The sequence below is a fragment of the Ostrinia furnacalis genome, unplaced genomic scaffold, assembly GCF_004193835.3.
Source record: "Ostrinia furnacalis isolate ACB-3 unplaced genomic scaffold, ASM419383v2 OfSCF1299, whole genome shotgun sequence".
In the NCBI taxonomy this organism is placed as follows: Eukaryota; Metazoa; Arthropoda; class Insecta; order Lepidoptera; family Crambidae; genus Ostrinia; species Ostrinia furnacalis.
Genome location: NW_021131538.1, coordinates 135,193 through 155,382, shown reverse-complemented (window position 1 = coordinate 155,382; position 20,190 = coordinate 135,193). Strand labels below are relative to the sequence as shown.

The window sequence follows — 20,190 nt, the reverse complement described above, 5'->3', positions numbered from 1 at the left end:
TAGACAAAATATGCGAGGAACGAATGAACGACGACCGCTTGTCTCATTTCCTGTCCATTCACTCATTATTCTTCTCTTTCACTCTTTGAATTTTCAATCGAGTCCACCACGAGAGATGCTGAAATTTCAAAAAACTATAGTTGTGTGAAGTCTTCAGCCGATCGATGCAGCTAAATTGGCCGGGCAGTAGGCACTAGGAACTATAATCATGGGGCCTGACCGCTACTTAGTGGAGGTCCTCCACTATCGGAGCCCCCATTTGATATGGGTTGAAGTAGTCTCAGAAAATAAAGAATACAACTACGAACAACTAGGAATATACGGTATTCTACCCTTTGAAAATAGTATAGACTTGGAGAGCGGTAAAGAAAGCACCGTATATCAGCGATGTCGAGATTGGGTGCCGGCTGTAACTTTATTGATGCAGGAAACGTTTGCTGACGCTAACGAAGTATGGTTCTGCCCGACACACATAGATCGCAGGTAGGTTGAAAACATTGATAATACTTTTTCAATAATGCCGGATTGATTGAAATAATGGTCTATTGATTATTAGGAGCTTGTACAGCTACCAAAATTAAATATTTTTTTAGTACTTTTTGTGATTTTGTGTTCTTTGCGTATCCATAAAATTCATCCATTGATGTAGCTGCGCGAATAGAGACAGTATTCTAATCTAATGATTAAAGTTTGTCCAACATCACTGTTCTTTTACAATAATTAAAGTTGTTCCAAATCACAGGCGAGAGAGCTTTACATGTGTGGTGGCTCTCTACTGTTCATTCTTCAAAAGTTTTGATTACACTGCATTATGTACATTTAAATAAACATACACACACAAGTAAAGCTCACTCGCCTTCGTCCGTTGCAAGAACTATGCCTAAAGATAATATTTCCCAAAAAAAGGTAACTACCATCTCACTACAGCTACCGATTATTTAATTTCTCTTTTTATTAAAAACCACCAATTTTTCACATGGTGTGAAAAATTTTATTTTATTTTAGGAGAAATTTGTGATGTATTGAATTTGTAGTGTAAAAAGACAAATAAGCTTATTTAAATATTGTTAATTGAATATAAAAAAAGATATTTAATTTACATAAAATATGTTTCTGAGAGCGAATTTGCAAAATTTTGCATGAAACTAGGTTATGAAAATTTATTCACTTTAAGTTTTCAGCAAAACTACATTGAAACATTTCAATATCCTTTTTTTTTTACTAAACTAGTGGCTCACTTTAAACTTCACATCAACATGGGTAGATAAATAAATGCCTTAAGGCCCAGAACACACGGTGAAACGCAATTGCAACGAAACTGCAACTTCTAGTTACTTTTGAGTTGCATCTAAGTTTCTGCCATAGATTCCGTTGAAAGACCACACATGACGCGATTAGTTTGAAACCGGTTTGAAATGGTCGCGTCTTGTGTGTTCTCTCAACAGAATCTATGACAGAAACTTAGATGCAACTGAAAAGTAACTAGAAGTTGCAGTTTCGTTGCAATTGCGTTTCACCGTGTGTTCTGGGCCTAACAGAAATTACAAACCAATAAACTTTTTGTTTGAGAAAACATATATTTTTCAATCTTCCAGTTCATTTAACAGTTATTCTGCTACTTGGGACAGAGACAAATACATCAAATTCAAAACCAACTTTCTTTTTTGCATTGTAGATATTTAAAATATCCAAAACACCATTGCCACAAAAAAAATGCATTTCATCCTATATTTTCACAAGATAACTGTCATGATTTTGATAAAACTTAATGTTGTTTCAGAAATTCAATTTTCGACGACAACATTCACAAGTACGGTGAAATCACCATAATAAAGAAAGATAAACAGCTATTCGATCTTTCAAAAGTTCTAACTAAATCAGGACTTGCTATCGAGAATATAGTTCTTTTCCACCAAGAACTGAGCCTTGGCAATCTCAATACGAAGCTTGACCATTTACGAACACAAGAAGTCGTAAAAGAAATTGAGAAGCACATCGCTTTAAAACCAAGTAAGAAGCGTGAAGAATCAGTGAAAAAGCATACAACAGTCTTTCAGGCTGCACAAAATTTGGAGTCTATGTTAACGTCAAGGAATTTGGAGAGGCATAACGAGTTTCATTTATCCGGTGTCAAAATAGATCACTATATGAAAATGAAGTCGAAGGACTTTGATAAATGTAAAGATATCGATGAAGTATCGGTCGGGAGAGCTAGCCATGTCAGCAAGTCAGTTGTGGATGAGCCAACCCTGGAGCCAACCCCTGAGCCAACAAAACTGCCAAAGTTTTTACAAAAGAAACTGGAATTATCGAGGAAACCCTGCCTGAAATCGGCCAATGATCCCATGCAAGTGTTGTTGGCCACTAAAAAGTATTTGGAAGAGAATGCTGTGAAAATCGATGACCACCGAAACAATTCTGAGGATGGTTCCTTTAGCAACGCAGAAGACAAGATAAAAATCGATGACCACCGAAACAATTCTGAGGATCTCTCTAGCAACACAGGAGACAAGAACGCAACGCCAAATGTAGGAGACGCACCTGAGAAACCTGTAATGGTGGACAAACGAACAAACACTGGAAAAGGCTATTTCTTACGCAGTAAGTTCATTATTGATTTATATTTTATGATGATTAATTAAAAGGCAACAATACAATTTTGTAAGGCGGCAAGTTGTGTTAAGTGACAGCTGCATTCTCTTTGTACAGTTGACAAAAACAAGTTAAACCATTATTAATTTCCATTTTCTCAATATAGCAAAAATGGACCATTCAAAATGTGTATGTGTTACTGTTGCTCAATTGCGTCTTGTTTTTTAAATGTTTCCATGCGCCTTTCCACCACTGCAATCAGGCGACCACTCAAAACCAGCGTCGTGGGGGTCCCGTACGTAGCGGCGAAGGTTGATTTAGCGAAGTACGTTTTAGCGAAAAACACTATGGTGGTACACTGAAGCGAATCACTCGCGGCCGAAAAAGTAATTTTGATTGAGACTAGAGTGAAACTTATAATTTACTTTATTTCAGGACACAAGAGAGTGTTAAAAAATAAGAAGAATGAAATCATCTTTTTCAAATCCTACGGTCCTCCGGGGATGAGTCCAAACACTAGGACGCTAAAAGAAAAAACAAAAGAAGAGCAAGAAGAACAAGATCAAAAACTGGTGAGCAATACCGAAGATAGAAAAGAAGTCGCGAATGACGTGGAATTTTTTGATGACGTTGATTCTCATATCGAATTAGAAATTACCAATAAAGATGATTTAAAAGAAATGCACAAACAAAACGCACCAAAAGATACCGAAGTAAACAAAAACGATAGTTTTGACAGCACCGATAAAAGTCTCAACGAATCAAACTGTTCCACAGATTCAAAACGTAGACATGAAGGGTTGCAAAAGTTTTCTGCCATGCGAAAAAAGTTAGAACTACTTAAAAATAAATCAAAAAGCGACGTTTCTTTTTCATCTGATTCTTATAAAGATTCTTCCAGCGATATAAACGCTAGCCAAACTAAACGGAACAAAGCTGAGTTTCTAGATTCTGACGATGATACATTGACTGATTTAGTTGAGAAAATTAGTGTAGAATATCGACCTAAATGTCTGAAAACTGATGTTAAACCCAAAGAGACAGTAAAAGTTATTCCCAACGCAATTAAAAACAATGTAAATCCCTTCAAAAACGTAGATGCAGACATGTCTGTTTTCGTCGATAAACTAGTGTCCCCAGTTTTGATGGTCCATTGCAAAAATGATAAGCGAATCGAACCTTGTTCTAATATTAGGGACATACACTTTAATGACCATATTCATGTGGTGTTAAAGAATTATGGCGTCGAACGCCCCATGATGTTGCAAATGGTCTCTTGGCCAGTGATTTTGAGGGGCTACAGTTTCTTTATGATCAGCCCCAAAAACAGCGGTAAGACGCTAGGTTATCTGCCCGCAGTGTGCAGACTCATCTCTGATTTTAGGTCGGAATTCGTGGATAGCGTTGGCCCTACTTGCATCATAGTTTGCGCTACCGCACAGTCTGTTTCCGAGGTCGAAAAGCTAGCCAAAATGATGTTAGCCTTGGAAGAAAAAGTCGTTGCTTGCTATCCTGGGATGGACGAGCTTCATATGACCACGTCCTTGCTGAACGGTTGTGATTTGTTCATTTGCACTCCGTCTGTTCTGGTCAGGTTATTGCAATTGACTGATTTCGGTATTGATCTAAGACGGCTCTCTACTTTTGTCCTCGAAGATTGTGAAAGGTTGTCCCAAGTGTATTCCAACGAAGTCAAATTTTTCCTCGTCAAAATCAAGGAGATGTTGAAAAATCGGGCCAATAAAGAGATGAAGGTGCAATTCGTGGTCCTATCCCGTGTCTGGTGTGACTTTCTCGAACCACTCGCAAAGAAATCACCGAATTCAGTTATATGTATCGGTGCTTTTCAGGAATGCGTCTTGTACTCTAAGGCTAGCACTTCAGTCGACTTTGTCAAAAAGGAGAACAAGAAAGGCAAAGTTTTGGAGTATTTGAAAGAAATTGACGGTACCAAGAGTACGGTAATTGTATGTCGCTCAGACGATGAAGTCGATGATTTAAAGAATGAGCTGACGAAGAACAAAAACGTTGTGTTTTCATGCGACAACAAAATGACTGTTGAAGATTTGTACAACTTGAGCAAGGCCTGGCACGATTACCAGGAACCGTTGTTAGGTCCAATTCTGGTATGCTGCGACGGGAATTTGAACCATCTAAACGTGACAAATGCTCATCATTTGATTCACTATTCGTTACCTGGACTGTTCTCGATGTTTTGCAAACGGTTCTCCGTTCTGAACGACAACTACTCCTCGATTTTCAAGACTGAGAATGAAGCGGTCAAAATAAAAGTATTTTTGGAAGACAGTAACGTGGAACAGTTGCCTAAAATCCTCAATTTCATCAAGCGCTGCACCGACCAAGTGCCAGAATTCTTGGACAAGATTTGCGAGACTATTCTTCACGAGAAAGACGCTGTGAAAGCTAAAAATCTTGTGCCAATCTGCTGCAATTTGCTCGAGTATGGCGAGTGCCCTGATTACTGGAATTGCCACGACCGTCACGCTGTTTTCAAAAACTGCGACGAGCCCAAAGATTGGATGCCTAAAAGTGGTGTGGTCACTTTTAAAATCCTGCACTATTTGACTCCACTGCATTATTCAGCTCGATTACTGTCGAACATAACTAAAGGGCAGACGCGTAAATACCCTCAAGCTTACAGCAGTCTTTCTCTCAAATTGGGTATGTATTTCAGTCACGAGAGAAATCAAAGATTGCACGGCATACCCAAAGTAGGCGATGTGTGCGCGGTCTCCGTGAAGATTAACTTCTTTGTCCGCTGTCAAGTGCTAAAGATTTTGTCCAAATACAACAACGGAACACCAAATGAGGTCCTTATCAAGCTCATCGACGAGGAAAAATTAGAAAAGTCGCGAGATATATACTTGTACTACCTGCCGGAAGAATTTAAGTCGTTCGAGTCTCATGTAGTCCAAGTGAGGCTGGTAAATATCTGCCCCAGGGACAAAGATATAACGTTTTCGAACGAAGCAAAGAAAATGCTTATGAAAATCACAAAAGAAGACGAAGACCTTTATTTGAGAGGCCAAGTCGTCTTGACTGTTGGAAACTGCATCTTCGTTGACACCCTCGAAGCTTGCCAAGAGCTGACGTCATTGAACGAAACTGTCGTCAGATATAATTTCAAAAAGGAATTGTTGGATAAACACGCCATTGCCAATCCGGAACACATTGGCAAGTTGGAGAAACTCTGCGAAGGTTGCATTGAGCGTAAGGATGAAAGAGATGCAATTCCAGAAGAGTCAGTTATAAAGCAGAAGAAAGACAAAGCCACGCCCCAATGGGCCCATTTGGAGCAGGACATGACTGAAGTATTCTTCGCGTCAGCTGACGATCCTAACACACTCTTTTTACGTCTTGTCAAATTCGAAAGCTGTATGAAGCTTATGCTCAAAGATATAGAAAAGCACGTCGCCGAAAAACCAGAGCCCGTGAGTCAAGTTGCTAAGGGAGATATCGTGCTGGCAAAATTCCCAGACGATTCTACGTACGAAAGGGCGAGAGTTGAAGAAATATTGTCGCAATCCTTAGCAAAATGTTTCTTCGTTGACCAAGGAGATTGGCGCGATGTTCTATTAAAAGATCTAGTGGATATCCCGGACAAATTCATAAAGCAGTTGCCGTTCCAAGCGATTGAATGCAGTTTGATTGGAATAAAACCCGTCGGAGAAAACTGGACTGATTATGCGATCAATTGGCTATGTGATAAGTGTGAGACGAACAGCGGAGATCCGAAACAGCTGTATGTAAAATACTTCACGAAAGAAGAGTCCACATTTACCGGAGGGAACAAATACGGAGTTGCTATTGTCGATACTTACGGCGATGGAGATGTAGTTATAAATAAGTTGATGGTAGACCTGAATTTGGCTCAAGAAACCGAAGAAATGGAATATCTAGACCAGCTTGTACTTAGCAAGCCTGTGGAACCGACAACCTGTAAAGAAACGTCAGATAATGAGTTCGAAGAGGTGTCAAAGACAGATGACAATGTAGATTCCCAAGCTCTTGTTCCTGCACAGGACTATCGATTATCTGATTTGTTCCCGGAGAAACCGATCAGGTCGGTTCCTTTAGTGGGTTCGGATGACGATTCTGACGGGTCTTGGTCGATCCACGACCCTCACGAGTTTCTACCAATGGTAAAAGATTATTTTGACCACATAAAAAATATGAATCAAGGAAAGAACGAAAATGATGCACAGGCAAGTACTTCAACAAAAGTTGATGAAAAGCCAAAAGAAACCAAAAAAGATGACACACAAGCAGGCACTTCTACAAACGTTGATGAAAAGCCAACAGAAACGAAAAAAAATGAGACACAAGCGGGCACTTCTACAAAAGTTGATGAAATGCCGACAGAAACCAAAAAAGATGAAGCAGAAATGATTGCAAAGAAGAATGCAGATTTGTCAGAAGCGGTCGACGAATCGAACGCGGTTAAAAGTCTATCAACCACGCTAGATTCTGACGATTTATCGTCGGCTGAAGGCACGCAAGTATCAGAAAAGAATGAGAAAACTAATCCTCCCATCAATTTGATTGTAGACGAATTGCGGAAGCCAAAACTGTGTTGGCGACAGAATAAGACATCTGTAACGATTAAAATCCAACTCATAGGCGTTGAAAATTACGATTTGGATGTGAAAGAACGCTCGATTAAGTTCGATGCGGAATCGAATGATACTCAATATGGTTTTGACATCGAGTTGTATGGGGTAATCGATGGCAAAAGTGTTGTGCATAGCAATAAAGGGCAGTATATACTGGTGAAGATGAATAAGGTTATGAAGAAGAACTGGCTGTCTCTGACCAAAGATAATGCCATAAAGAAATGGATTGTCTATGATGTGGATAATCTAGACGCGTCATCGGAAGAAGAGGAGAATTATAGGGATACTTTGGCGGATGTAATGAAGGGGATTCACAATAGAGAAAGCGATTCGGAGAGCGATGAAGACTTTCTCGATGATTTAGGCTACGAATATAAACGAGATATCGATTCGCCGAAAGGATAAATGTGATTTAGGTCCGTATTACAAAACGGCGAAAACTCGATTCAATTCGTCATAGATTGTGGTCTTAATATTGAATTTTAATCAAAATCAAAAGTATTTATTCAGTTTAGACCACAAGTAACACTTAACGTCAAAATATAGTAAATAATAAAAAAAGAAAAAGTAGCCCTTATGGGGCACTTTACATGTCTCCTTATCTTTTGGGCCCTAACAGGACTTCGAGACAAACATAATGGCAAGTGCTGAGAAGAAACGCCGGAACAAACTCAGTCACCACTAATTGCCAGGAATTATCTAACGGTAAGAATAACCAAATTCAAGTACATCAAATATGTGCAGACTGAACTAATCTATCAAGTTTCTACTTATTGAATCGAGTTTTCTCTTCGTTTTGTGATAACCTAATAACTTATATTTTTGTTACTATTCTTTTATTACTTAAAGCCAGTATTAGTTCCTATTTAGATACTTCTTACTTTTTTACTGCTGTAAAAATTTTGCCATTTCATCGACCAATATTAGAACAATAATTTCTATCTATATTTTATATACCTCCTTTCAAAAATATTTTGAAAAATATTTACATCCCCGAGTATTATTTATGTAAAGCTCTCTATTTTTTAAGTATCTCTATTAAAAAATATGTAATAAATAAAAATTCTTATAAACTCACTTAACTAAGGTGAAAACCGTGTATACTCGTATTATACGTAAAAGATATTATGTCAGTTTTAAAAAATACAAAGATTTGCTCAATTAAGCGGTGTCATGGCTAGGAAGCGTTCTCTACCAGACAACCTAGGAGACTTCATAAATCTCTCCCTAACATTTATGAAATTTTTATACAACTTTGCCGGTTTTCATCATCAATCCTAATTTTTATGTGACCCCTATGGTGACAACAGGAATTTTATTTTCATAGGATTCACTTAAAAATTAGGGATTGATAGTGAAAACGGGCATTAGTTTCGTTAAAAGCCTGCAGACTACAGATTTTTTATCGCCCGATAGTTTGGATCGTCATAAAACTCATTTTATTTTTGCAAGCACTTTTAAAAAGCACTTTCACACATGCATGTACGTACGTACCGGAAAACGCAGCGTGGGATGTACTGAAGGTGGACCGACGACATCGTAAAGGTAGCAGGAAGGCGCTGGATGCAGGCCGCTACCAACCGGGCAATATGGAAAGCATTGGGGGAGGCCTATGTTCAGCAGTGGACGTCCTATGGCTGAAATGATGATGATGAAGATGTTCATACTGATTAAAAGCCCGACCAAACTATCGGCCTATAAAGATCTGTATTCTGCGGGGTATGTCTAAGGCTTAGTTAAGGTTTTTAACCGACTTCAAAAAAAGAGGTTCTTCACTCAGTATTGTAGTGATTTTTACTAGTGATGCAACGAATACTACTTTTACGAATATTCTAGTCTGCGAATACGAATACTCTACATAGTCGTGAAATACTCATTAACTCTTTTTATTATGGTTATTGTTTTAGTAATTAAAATTTACTAATTGCATTTTTTGGTTATTGTATCACTTTACTTTGTAACTAATCACAAAACAAAATAATACTTGTACAATCGACCTGCTATTGATTGTCAAATTCCGGAAGAGAACTTACTACTTCGTTACATAATGACCGGGGCTTTCCGTCGTATCGTTGTGGCTATAGTCAGAGTAAATACAAATGAGTAGGTCATCTTCACAGAAACGCACCGAGCGCGGTTTGTATGTGAGCGCGCCAATACATATGCGGCACGCACACACTGACAAAATTTAGCGTGGATTAGCGGGGAGGTGCGCCGAATTTTGTCAGTGTGTGCGTGCGCGCCGCATACCTATTGGCGCTCGGTGCGTTTCTATGAAGATGACCCACTCATTTGTATTCACACGTGCGTGACAAAATTTAAAAAAAAGTAGGTATTCGTAATAATTTACTCGCCGAATACGAATATTCGTATTCGTTGTATCACTATTTTTTTCGTCCGGTCCACAAAAAATCATGAGCTTGCTAAGAGTAAGATTGTGGCTAGAGAGGGTGCTTTGTGACTTCGTTATTTTCAAAATTGACTGAGGTCCGAAAATGTAGTTTTATTATTTAGCAAACTAATTTTCTTTACTTTAAGATTTTTATTAAGATGGTTGTAGAATAGGGAATATGCAAGGTTTTTTATTTCTCATATTTCAGTAGGCATTATCAAATCACTAGCTTTTGCCTACAGCTTCGCTCGCGTGAAATTTTGCGTCACAGATCGTTATAAATTATAGCCTATATGTTATTCTGATGTATGATCAAAAATACTGTAAAATATCATCAGAATCCGTTCAGTAGTTTTTGCGTGAAAGAGTAACAAACATACATCCACAAAAACTTTCGAATTTATAATATTACTAGCGGGCGCCCGCGACTTCGTACGCGTGGATGTGTGGATGATGTGTGGTGGTTTTACCCCCTTAATGGTTGAATTTTGCAAAATCCCGTCTTAGTGAGCACCTACGTTTTAAAAGGAACCCCCATGCTAAGTTTGAGACTCCTAGCACTTGTAGTTTCTGAGACTTCGTGATGGGTGAGTCAGTCAGTCAGTGACCTTTTGCATTTATATAGATAGTAGGATTTGTTAAGTTTTAAAACCTATGCATATTCCCAATTCTTCTCAATGGACTATTAAGTTATTTTTATTGTTAAGTTGACCTTCAATGTGCAACTAGTCACTGTATGTAATATGTATGTAAGAACAATAAACGACTGCTTTAACAAATTCTAAGCGGGTATTAGTAAGTTTCGAGTGATCCAAAGACTATAATATCATAGTGATTGTTGTGATTTAGATGATCAGAATATGATTTTGGTGCAGATAAGGTTTAAACCAAAAATAGGTCATGACTATGGTGCAGTAAGGTCTAAGAGATAATCATGATTTTGGTGCAATGATTATGGTGCAGTAAGGTCTAAGAATAGATCATGATTGTGGTGCAGTACGGTCTAAGATATAATCATGATTATGGTGCAGTAATGTCTGAGATATAATCATGATTATGGTGCAGTAAGGCCTAAGATATAATCATGATTATGGTGCTCTAAGGCCTAAGAATAGATCATTATTGTGGTGCAGAAAGGCTTAAGAATATAAGATTTTAAACTTTCGCGTTCCATTTCAATTAAAATATTAAGACACGGGTCTTAAGGCGACGTTTATTAATGAGTTACATTAATAAACTAAATTAATATTAACTCATTAATAAACGTCGCGTTAAGACCCGTGTCTTACTATTTTAATTAAGGCTTAAGAATAGATCATGGTTATGGTATGGTGCAGTAAGATTTAGGAAAGAAGAATCGATTACGATTTTGGTGCGTAAAATTTTGAAGTCCGTCATGGACGTCTTTTCTAGTTATAGGATTTGATCTATAATGATCGCAGCCATGTTACAATCCCCTATAGTCCTCCATCTATTTGATAGTGTAGTATATTTTGAGGGACTGAGTCCTGTGGCCTAATTCACGTATTTTGACAAAATCTCGTTGACGTTTAGAAGTCGTCCTATTGAAAAACAGTTCTAAATCCGTATAACACGTGTCATTTTGATAGAACGATTACTCGATAGGATCGCAACTCAGCGATTTGTCACTTGACGTTTAATCACTGGCACCAAACTTCAAAATAGGTAATAGGTGAATATAGATGACCCACGCTGAACTGTCCCACCAAACTCAATGACAGGGGGGCGCTACCATCGTTCAACTATATGGTTTCCAACATGGCAAAAATCTGAACCAGCGATCCGGTATTGACGGTGGCGCCCCACTGTCAATGTCATCGACAGGACAGTCCAGTATTTTGGAACTATACCGCGGAGGCAACGATTGAAACGCATAAAAACGAAATCAAAACAAAATGAGGCGATTAACACCTAAATACGAAAAGTGACTAGCGATCAAATCGCTTGCATGTCGTTGAAGTTTTGTTACGTGAATACGCCTACAGGCCTACGATATGTTTGAGTATGGGAGAAAAATATCGCCCTGCATCTCACCTGATAGAAAGTGATGATTCACATCCGTATTCACAAACGATACTTACTTAAGTGAAGCAGCAAATCGAACGCACAGCGTTGAATAGGGCTCTGTTATTGGTTCCTGTGTCACTCTGTGCGTCCACGCACACTGTGAGACCTCATAGTAATGTTTGTGTCTTCTCCTTTTTTCTTATTTTTAGTTGTTAAGTTTAGTACAAAACAGTTCCAAGTTAAGTGATAAATCTTGTAACCTTTTGAATTAAGGTTTTTTTGTCTATTTTTAAACCTAGTATTTTATTTAGGGTGGATTCGACCAAACAAGAGTAAATATTGATCTCAGAATAAATCGTCAGTTTTGACATATTTCCCATACTGAAACTGTCAATGTGTCACGATATACCAGTGGGTCTAGACAAAGTGCACATTATAATCGCAAACCAGTCGAAAAGTGGTCGAAAAGCCTTTTTTTGTAGGTATGGAGTTTTGACGGATTCTATTTTCGATTCGTTCAAAAATGCATTTTGTCTAGACCCACTGGAGTTATTCTCGGATAAAATTATGGTCGAATCGGGCCTTAGTGTATGTTTTGTAATAAGACAATTAGGGGTTGGAAACCACGATTTCGCCTATTTCACGTATTCAAGTTGACAGTTATATGATTTTAAACGTGAAGGATTGCCCCAATCGAATTGTCAATTATGGCGGCTCCGCTATACATATACAGGGTGTACCTATATCAAGGCGAGCCTATAAGTATGTAAGTCGAGTGTAGACTATTGTGTAGACTATTGTGTAGTCAAAGTCAAAAGTTTCTTTATTCACGGGAATATTCCCACCTCTCGTTCCCACCGTAACTCCTGTGTAGGATCTACAGCTTGACCGCCAATAACCCAACCAGTGAAGGACAGATCTGTCCCCAAAACTTCTTTATTTGTATGGTCAAAATTTCTTTATTTGTATGGACTATTAAAATAGTGCTTACAACTGCATAGTATTAAATAGTTTTTAAACTAGAAAAGTTTCTCGAAGCACGCGAATCTTCCGCGTGCTAAGCTAATATTACGTATATTACCGATTGTCATAATAATGTCACGCGAATGACATAAATGACCATACTGACACTGGACAGGCCTTTTGGCCATAGATTACCGATGTAGTAAAATAGCTATTGGTATTAACATTTTTTTCAAAACTGTCTAAAAATCGGAAAGCCCAGCATGGGACGTTCACAAGGTGGACAGACGACCTCATAAAGGTAGCAGGAAGGCGCTGGATGCAGGCCGCTACCGACCGGTACAATTTGGAAATAATTTAGGCTCATACATGTCTTTTTAACCGACTTCAAAAAAGGAGGAGGTTCTCAATATTATTCTTATTCCTTCTTTCGTTCGTTTTAGCCAAATGAGATCCACTGCTGGACAAAGGCCTCTGGATTTTGTATTTTATCTGTATGTGTTTTTTATTTCCAGTACGATTTAAATATTTCTTTTACAATCTACCTAGGTTTTAGCAAAACTTTGAAAATTCAGTTTTTGTTCCAATACATTAAGGCTGGGTTGCACCATCTTACTTTGACTTTAACAAACGTCAGAAATCTGTCAAACTCCATACAAAAACACCTGTTATGGTCAAAATGACGTGGTGCAACAGCCTAAAATATACGTATCTCGTGTCATATCGAATGTACCTAAAATGTTGAGTTTTTGTTTGTTTTTTTTTAGTTATATTTTTAATTAATATGTGTCTAGTAGACAATGTCTACCATATCCATAGAGTTAAATTAGTGTTAGATCTGGCGCGACGCGCATAATAAATGTGATTTATGTATTTTAGACATTCCATACGAAATTAAATCGTATCAATATGTGTCAAGTTTTAGGATTCCTATTATAGTCTATGCTAATAGAAACTTGCAATTTTCTAGCTACATAATATGAATGTGATCGATGTGTGTGCATCTAAAATAATATTATAAAGAAGAGAAATTTGTATTTTTGTACGTTTGTGTTGTATAGGTTCGGAAACTACTGGACCGAATTGAAAAATTCTTTCACCATTAGAATCTCACATTATTTCTGATGAACATAGGCGGTACGAAGTTCGCCGGGTTTGTTAAGGAAGCGTTGAAATTTATATTTTAATCGTTAAAATTAAGACTCCTTCTGAAATATACAGGGTGAAATTTTGTAATGCCACTTGGAGGGAAAGTACTCTTAATACTGTAGACAGAAAATTTTACTCAAAGAAAACATTCGTTTATTTCTGAAAAGAAATAGTCCAGTCATTACGTACATTCAAAAAAGAAAATGAATTTGCGCTTCTAATTTTTTAATATGTTGTAGGGGATACCTAGAAAAGCTTAACTTGAGATTGTCGACCAAGCTTTCCTAGGAGCTTTCGCCGCCATGTTGAAAAAAGGGGTAAAATTTGTTTTTCGGCAATAACTCGGCTATCCGATGAGACTCGAAAATTTTTGTAGGACACTTTTTGTAGCTTTCTTTGTGCTCTACAATAACGCCCGAACCATTTTTAGCGTATGATGCATCGTTATCGAGATATCGATCGATAAAGTTTTTCAAAGTGTGCGTCACGTCACGCGGCCATTGATTGGCCATAAGGCACGCCTTCTGGCCAATCACAGCACTTTTAAGCCGGTTGCACATGTTGTCGTAGACTCTCAGTCGCTTTGTTTTTACACAGTTGAATGTGTGTGTGGGAGCTGTGGTGGGGGAAATGTGGGGACACTGGTTCTCGTTGTAGTTACGCGCGACTTCATATCTATTCTCTTTCTATGATCTGAGGTATATTTTCTTCGAGTAAAAATTTCTATCAAAATTCCAACCTGTATATTTCAGAAAGACTCTTTATTTTCTTTACTAAAAGGTTTTACGCTTCCTTAACACTGACGTAGCGAAGTTCGTTCCATTTGTGTTCATCAGAGAATTAAATAATATAGGATTTAAATGGTGAAAGAAGAAATGGGCAACTACGAAACCCTATATTGCGCGTGGCAAGACACGCACTTGGACAGTTTTTTATCGTATTATATTTAGAAAATTGCCAGATTCTATTGGAACGGACTATACATGTTATTGATTTTATTGCGTGCGATATTAGCTATAGGAGAAAATAACATCAGAAAAAAGCTGGTCTGTTATGGTGAACCTCCTAAAACAAGCATATTTAGCTTTTCTGGAGGGGTTAACGGGATTTATTAGTAATTTGTTCACTGCAAATTAAACAAAAAATAACCTTCAAAGTCAAAAATTTTGTTAATTACTTAAACCCTTTCCAGGGCGCTTATACACGTCCCAAATATAGCTTGCCCTACCACCACTTCGGGACAACATATTGGGCTGGTGCTGAGAAGAAGTGGCGGAAGAAACTCAGTCACTTTTGTCAGCCTCTTTTTCAATTAGATACAGCAAATACATTAAACAAGATAATGTAATAGTAATAGGTGAGCTAGGCAAGTAAAGTACACGCACGCACTTGTCATTTAAATATTTTTTTTAAGGATTTTCCTATTCTTTATTCGACTTAGTTCTAGCATTGCTTCTTCTCAGCACTGGCCCATTTATTGTCCCGAAGCAGTGGTAGGGTTAATACTGGGACGTGTAAATGTGCTTTTTAAAAGCCTACTTGCAAAAATAAATGAGTTTTGCTCCTAAATATTGCATGCAATAAAATTGTCTTTTAGACTTAAGAAAGTGTTTAGTTATTTAATTTATAGCGTTAAGAGTCGCATCTGAAACTAATTTGAAAATTATAAATAACTTGAAAATTGAATATAAATTGGGTTCAATTACCGCCTTAGGCAATTCGACTTTTTCAATCAAGTGATTTATAATTTTCAAATTAAGTAAGTGTATTATTAACATATTTATCTAAGTATTCTCGGTTCTTGGGCACAATTGGAAAATGAAGACTAAAAGTCGTTTATGTTTTGCAATTTGGCCTTCAAAAATATTTACTTTGATTTTTTATTATGCTGCTATGTACTGAGAATCAGGGAAGTAGTTAAGTATACTATGCCAATACTCAAAAAGAGTTTCTATGTGTAGTTTATATTTATATATATACTAAGAAGAATGTAGTTGTTGCAATTCACGAAGGCGAGTGAGTTTTACATGTGCGGTTTTTCGAAAATCTTTGAATGCAGTTCTCTTTCTTTTCAAAAATAAAGGAATATTTTCTTTGAGTAAAATTTTCTATCTACAGCAGGGCTTCCCATTTTTTTTGCCAAGGAACCTTAATTGGTTATACTTTTCCTAGCGGAACCCCCGTACTACTCCGCCCGCACGCCCTGCCCCTCCCTTGTGCGTAAACAAGTCGGTGCGAGCGAACAAGGTCGGTCACGAAACGTGGGATAATATTTTTACGGAACCCTTGCGGCCTTTCCACGGAACCCCAGGGTTCCGCGGACCACCATTCGGGAACCGCTGATCTACAGTATTACTATACAGAGTGACATTACAAAATTCCACCCTGTATAACCTTAACGTGGTAGGGCAAGCTATATTGGGACTTGTATAAGTGCCCTGAGAAGAGCCTACATACTAACAAAGTACTGACTCCGAAAGTATCAATCATGATATTATTATTTAATTTTTTAGCGTTAAGAGTTGCTCAAACTAATTAGAAAATTATAAATAACTTGAAAAAATCGAACTGCCTAAGGCGGGAATTGAACCTACGACCTTCCGCTTGTTTAAGGGTAGGTTAGCATATTACACTTAAAAATTTCGACGGGTTCATCCAGTGTCTAAGTAGCTCAGTTGGGAGAGCAGTCGCCCGGCAAGCGGAAGGTCGTGGGTTCAATTCTCGCCTTAGGCAGTTCGATTTTTTCAAGTTATTTATAATTCATGATATTATTGTTTTAGTACCCCATAGTAGTAACAAGCTTTGCTTAGTTTGGGACTAGAGGCGTAGTGTAAAATGTCCAAAGATTTTTTTATCCACAACAAGGGGTGGAAGGCTATTATTTTCTGCTTTTTGTGCCCTTTTTTTAGAGTCAGGTTTTTATGATATTACCATAATTAACTGATTGAAAATGAAAAATATTTATTCAGTTTTGACCAATATTCTAGCACGTCAAAATAAAACATAAAAACGCCTTTATGGTCACTCACTTTACATGTCTTTTGAGCCCCACCAGCTATTGTTTAAGGCTTGGTATTTCTTCTAAAGTAGGTATTTCGCGCTGTCAAAATCTGCGCGCGCAATTCTTCGCCGAAAACAGCGCGTCAAAGAGCTCCCGCCACAATTTCCAGCTACACAGTATAGAAATACGCAGTTGGTTAGGTTAGGTTGACTTCCTTCCCTTCAAGCGTCACACTCACAAACAACACTTTCTAATAGAAATCATATCCAAGTTATACAAATTAAAACACCTTTCAGACTTTTTGGGAATATATTCTAGAATCGAATAAATATAAAATATAACTGCAGAAGTAAACACTGTTCAAAGTGGCCGTGGCGTCGCCCGACCTTCTGGAAGTTCTGCGCCGGCTTAAAGAATTTCAAGATTACGTCACCCGACCTATCGGTAGGCCCTTGGGAGCTTGAGCGATTGGAATTTTTTTTTATGATAAGTTACTCTTAGTAGCGATTATTTAGAGCTTGGATAATAAATTTAATTATAGTTGTTGCAATTCACGAAGCTTTGCATGTGGTTAATAACATTAATCAGTATAGGTACGCATCAATTTTGTTCAGTCTCTTTGTTTATTAATAAATAAAAATATCATACTAAAATTGCAGAAACATATTTGTTTGTATTGGTCTGGGTGTTTTCTTTCTATAATATGTATGACGTATGTACGGGGTTCTGTACCTATCGAAAATTGCTATAAGCATCACACGCGGTTACCTGCGTACCTCTGTGCACTCATGGGAGTTTAAGCAGAGGTCCCTAGAGTTTGACTTTGAGCTTTGTTTATAGTCATTACGAAGCAGACTGATGGGAAACTGCACTGTCTTGAATTCGAAAGGGTAATTTGACAGTGTTTGTGGAATTCTAGGAATAAATACAGAGTCTCCTCATTGAGATTGAGACATTTCAATTTGAGATTTCACTTGACATTGAACACAATCTGAAATGGAGTTTTCAAACACTTGTAAAAATAAAAAGTTATTAAATCAAAGGCACTAAGTAGTATTGATATCAACTTCGAAGAAAATGACTGCCAAAATTAATTTCTACCCGTTCCACACGTCTTTCATGAATTATATTATGGTATTGTTAAACTAAATTTCAAGTAGATTGAACCAAGGAATCACTTTGTTCCATACAAACTTTGCCCCCTTTTTTCACCCCCTTCATTTCATGACCCCATTTCGGAAAATCTTTTCTTATGTCATAAAAAGAACACACCTTCCAACTTTCAGGTCTCTACGATATCCGTCAGTANAGACGCAATATAAAAATTTCATCCGTTAAAAGCCCTCAAGTTATTTCTGAACTTTAGTTTAGTAAAAGATTCAGAATCTCAAATCGCTTATTTTAAAAATAAAACCATTATTAGAAAACGAATAGAGGTAACTTTGGGAATTTATTCTATCGAGTCAACTTCATCAAATCGTGTTTCCATCCGTTAATAGCCCTAGAAAATATCCTCAACTATGCCCAAAAAAAATCTTAGCCTTTTATTTTACTGTTTAGTACCTCAAAAATGAAAAATGAAAACCTCATTTTCGCCATTTTCTCTGTTACCCGGCCTTAATTGTAACAATGTTTCTGTTGAATGATTATGGGTTACTACAGTCCGGTCGCCGAGCACGTAGAATTTCGTCCAATGACCCCAGGCTACCCATCCGACTGTGCGACGGGCGGCCGCAGTGAGTGTGCGAGCCTGACAGTAATATAATTACGCGCGAGCGATAAGAATGGGTAGCTTGGGGTCATTGGACGAAATTCTACGTGCTCGGCGACCGGACTACTTAGCATTTATGAAACAACGCTGCCTCTCAGCGTAATATACTTGAAAATTTTGACTGGTTTACTCAATGTTTAATGTAAGATCTGCAGTAGTTATAAGTAAATGTGCCAAATATTTACTGGAAATAAATGTGTCTTTATGTGATAAATTGTTGTTTCATTTTGTACCTTATGCTCCATTTTATTCGTTACTTGCTGCTGTCTTTCTCGAACATAATAAGAATAAGCACTTGATATGTACCATCCTGGTGGTAAGTGTAAAAAAAATAGCCAAGTGCGTGTCGTGCAACGCACAGTGTAGTGTTCAGTAGTTGTCCTACTCGAACAAAAATTGGAACTTTAAACTTTAATAATTTGCAAACAGATCTCTAAATGGAAAAATAGTCTTAGGAACCCCTAGGTCATTTTAAAAAACCTATGGGGTAGAAGATGAAAAAAATTCATCCCCACTTAACATGTAGGGTAGCTGAAAATTTTATTGTTGCGTTTTGTCGGCGTGATTATTATACATACCTTCACAAAATTACAGCTCTAGTGCCAATAGTTTCCAAGCGAAACCTCGGACAGACATCGAAACTATAAGGGTTCTTGTCAGGACTACGGAACCCTCACACAAATCACAGCATCTCACTTAACATCAGGTGCGATAGCGGTCAAATACCTGCCTTGTTCTGCATAACGAAAAAATAAAAACGTTAAGTTAGGGTTCGACTTACCTTTAGTAGAGGATGATTTCAAGACATCGGGTACCCCCAAGGTCCAAAGTAGGTTCAACAAGTCGCTTGCCATTCGACGCACGTTTAATCGAAGTTTTGTTTTTAACACTTTACAGTTCACCAGACTTCACAAACAAAATAACACCAGGCTCGTCGTACACTAAAGAATTCAAACTATCGAGCATGGTTCCTGTTCAACTACCCTCCACAAAATGAAATATTGGGCAAGTTAACTTTTAACAATGCAATGATGGGTAGTTGAATACGACTAACATTCCGGGATACAACTTTGAAAACTTTATTTTACTTGTACAAAAACACTAAAATTTTTAGTTATACGAGTATCAATTGGGAAATCGTTTTACACAGCACATATTAAATACGTGCGGTACGGAATGGCAATTAGTCAATATCAATTAAAAATCTACAACCCCATCGAGCTGTGCATCTCGCTAATGCGACTTTCCATCCCACTGGTTGCAAATTAACTCAATAATAAGTATGACAGATTGTACAGCGCCCCTAGCGGAAACTTTCAAGAACTAAAATTTTCATATATATTTTTTTAACGCGCTCACTAAAGACGTTTGATGTAAGTAAACTCACACTAAGCCCTCAGAGCGTCGATGTGACGTCACGGCCGCCGACCGGGCTTGTATTTAAAGTTATTCTACCGTCAAAACTTATGGCAATTATTAATATAATTAAAAAAATATTGTTTCGATAGCAACCATTTATTTAATTTTATATACGCTTACATTTACTTATTGTTCTATAACATAGACTTGAACAAACATTTCATTTCAATACATTTGATATTACATCAACAATAAATTGATTAATGAGTTAAGAAAATACTACTATAATAAAATTTATCTA

At 37.5% G+C, this 20,190-nt stretch overlaps 2 protein-coding genes across 2 annotated transcripts in view; both read left to right on the top strand.

Annotated features, from left to right (window-relative positions):
* LOC114352247 (sex peptide receptor-like) overlaps positions 1-20,190 on the top strand; it is a 281,000-nt gene that overhangs the window by 200,627 nt on the left and 60,183 nt on the right. The window lies entirely within an intron of this gene.
* TDRD12 (RNA helicase-like protein) lies at positions 93-7,728 on the top strand. Its single transcript, XM_028303780.1, has 3 exons — positions 93-483; positions 1,781-2,601; positions 3,028-7,728. Exons 1-3 carry the CDS (start codon positions 209-211, stop codon positions 7,629-7,631), a joined length of 5,700 nt encoding a protein of 1,899 aa, XP_028159581.1. The 5' UTR covers positions 93-208; the 3' UTR covers positions 7,632-7,728.

Excerpts from the sequence above, each read along its gene's own strand:
- TDRD12 (XM_028303780.1), top strand. The coding sequence starts at position 209 with ATGGGGCCTGACCGCTACTTAGTGGAGGTCCTCCACTATCGGAGCCCC. Across the intron at positions 484-1,780 it reads CCGACACACATAGATCGCAG|AAATTCAATTTTCGACGACA; the intron begins GTAGGTTGAAAA and ends ATGTTGTTTCAG. Across the intron at positions 2,602-3,027 it reads AAAAGGCTATTTCTTACGCA|GACACAAGAGAGTGTTAAAA; the intron begins GTAAGTTCATTA and ends ACTTTATTTCAG.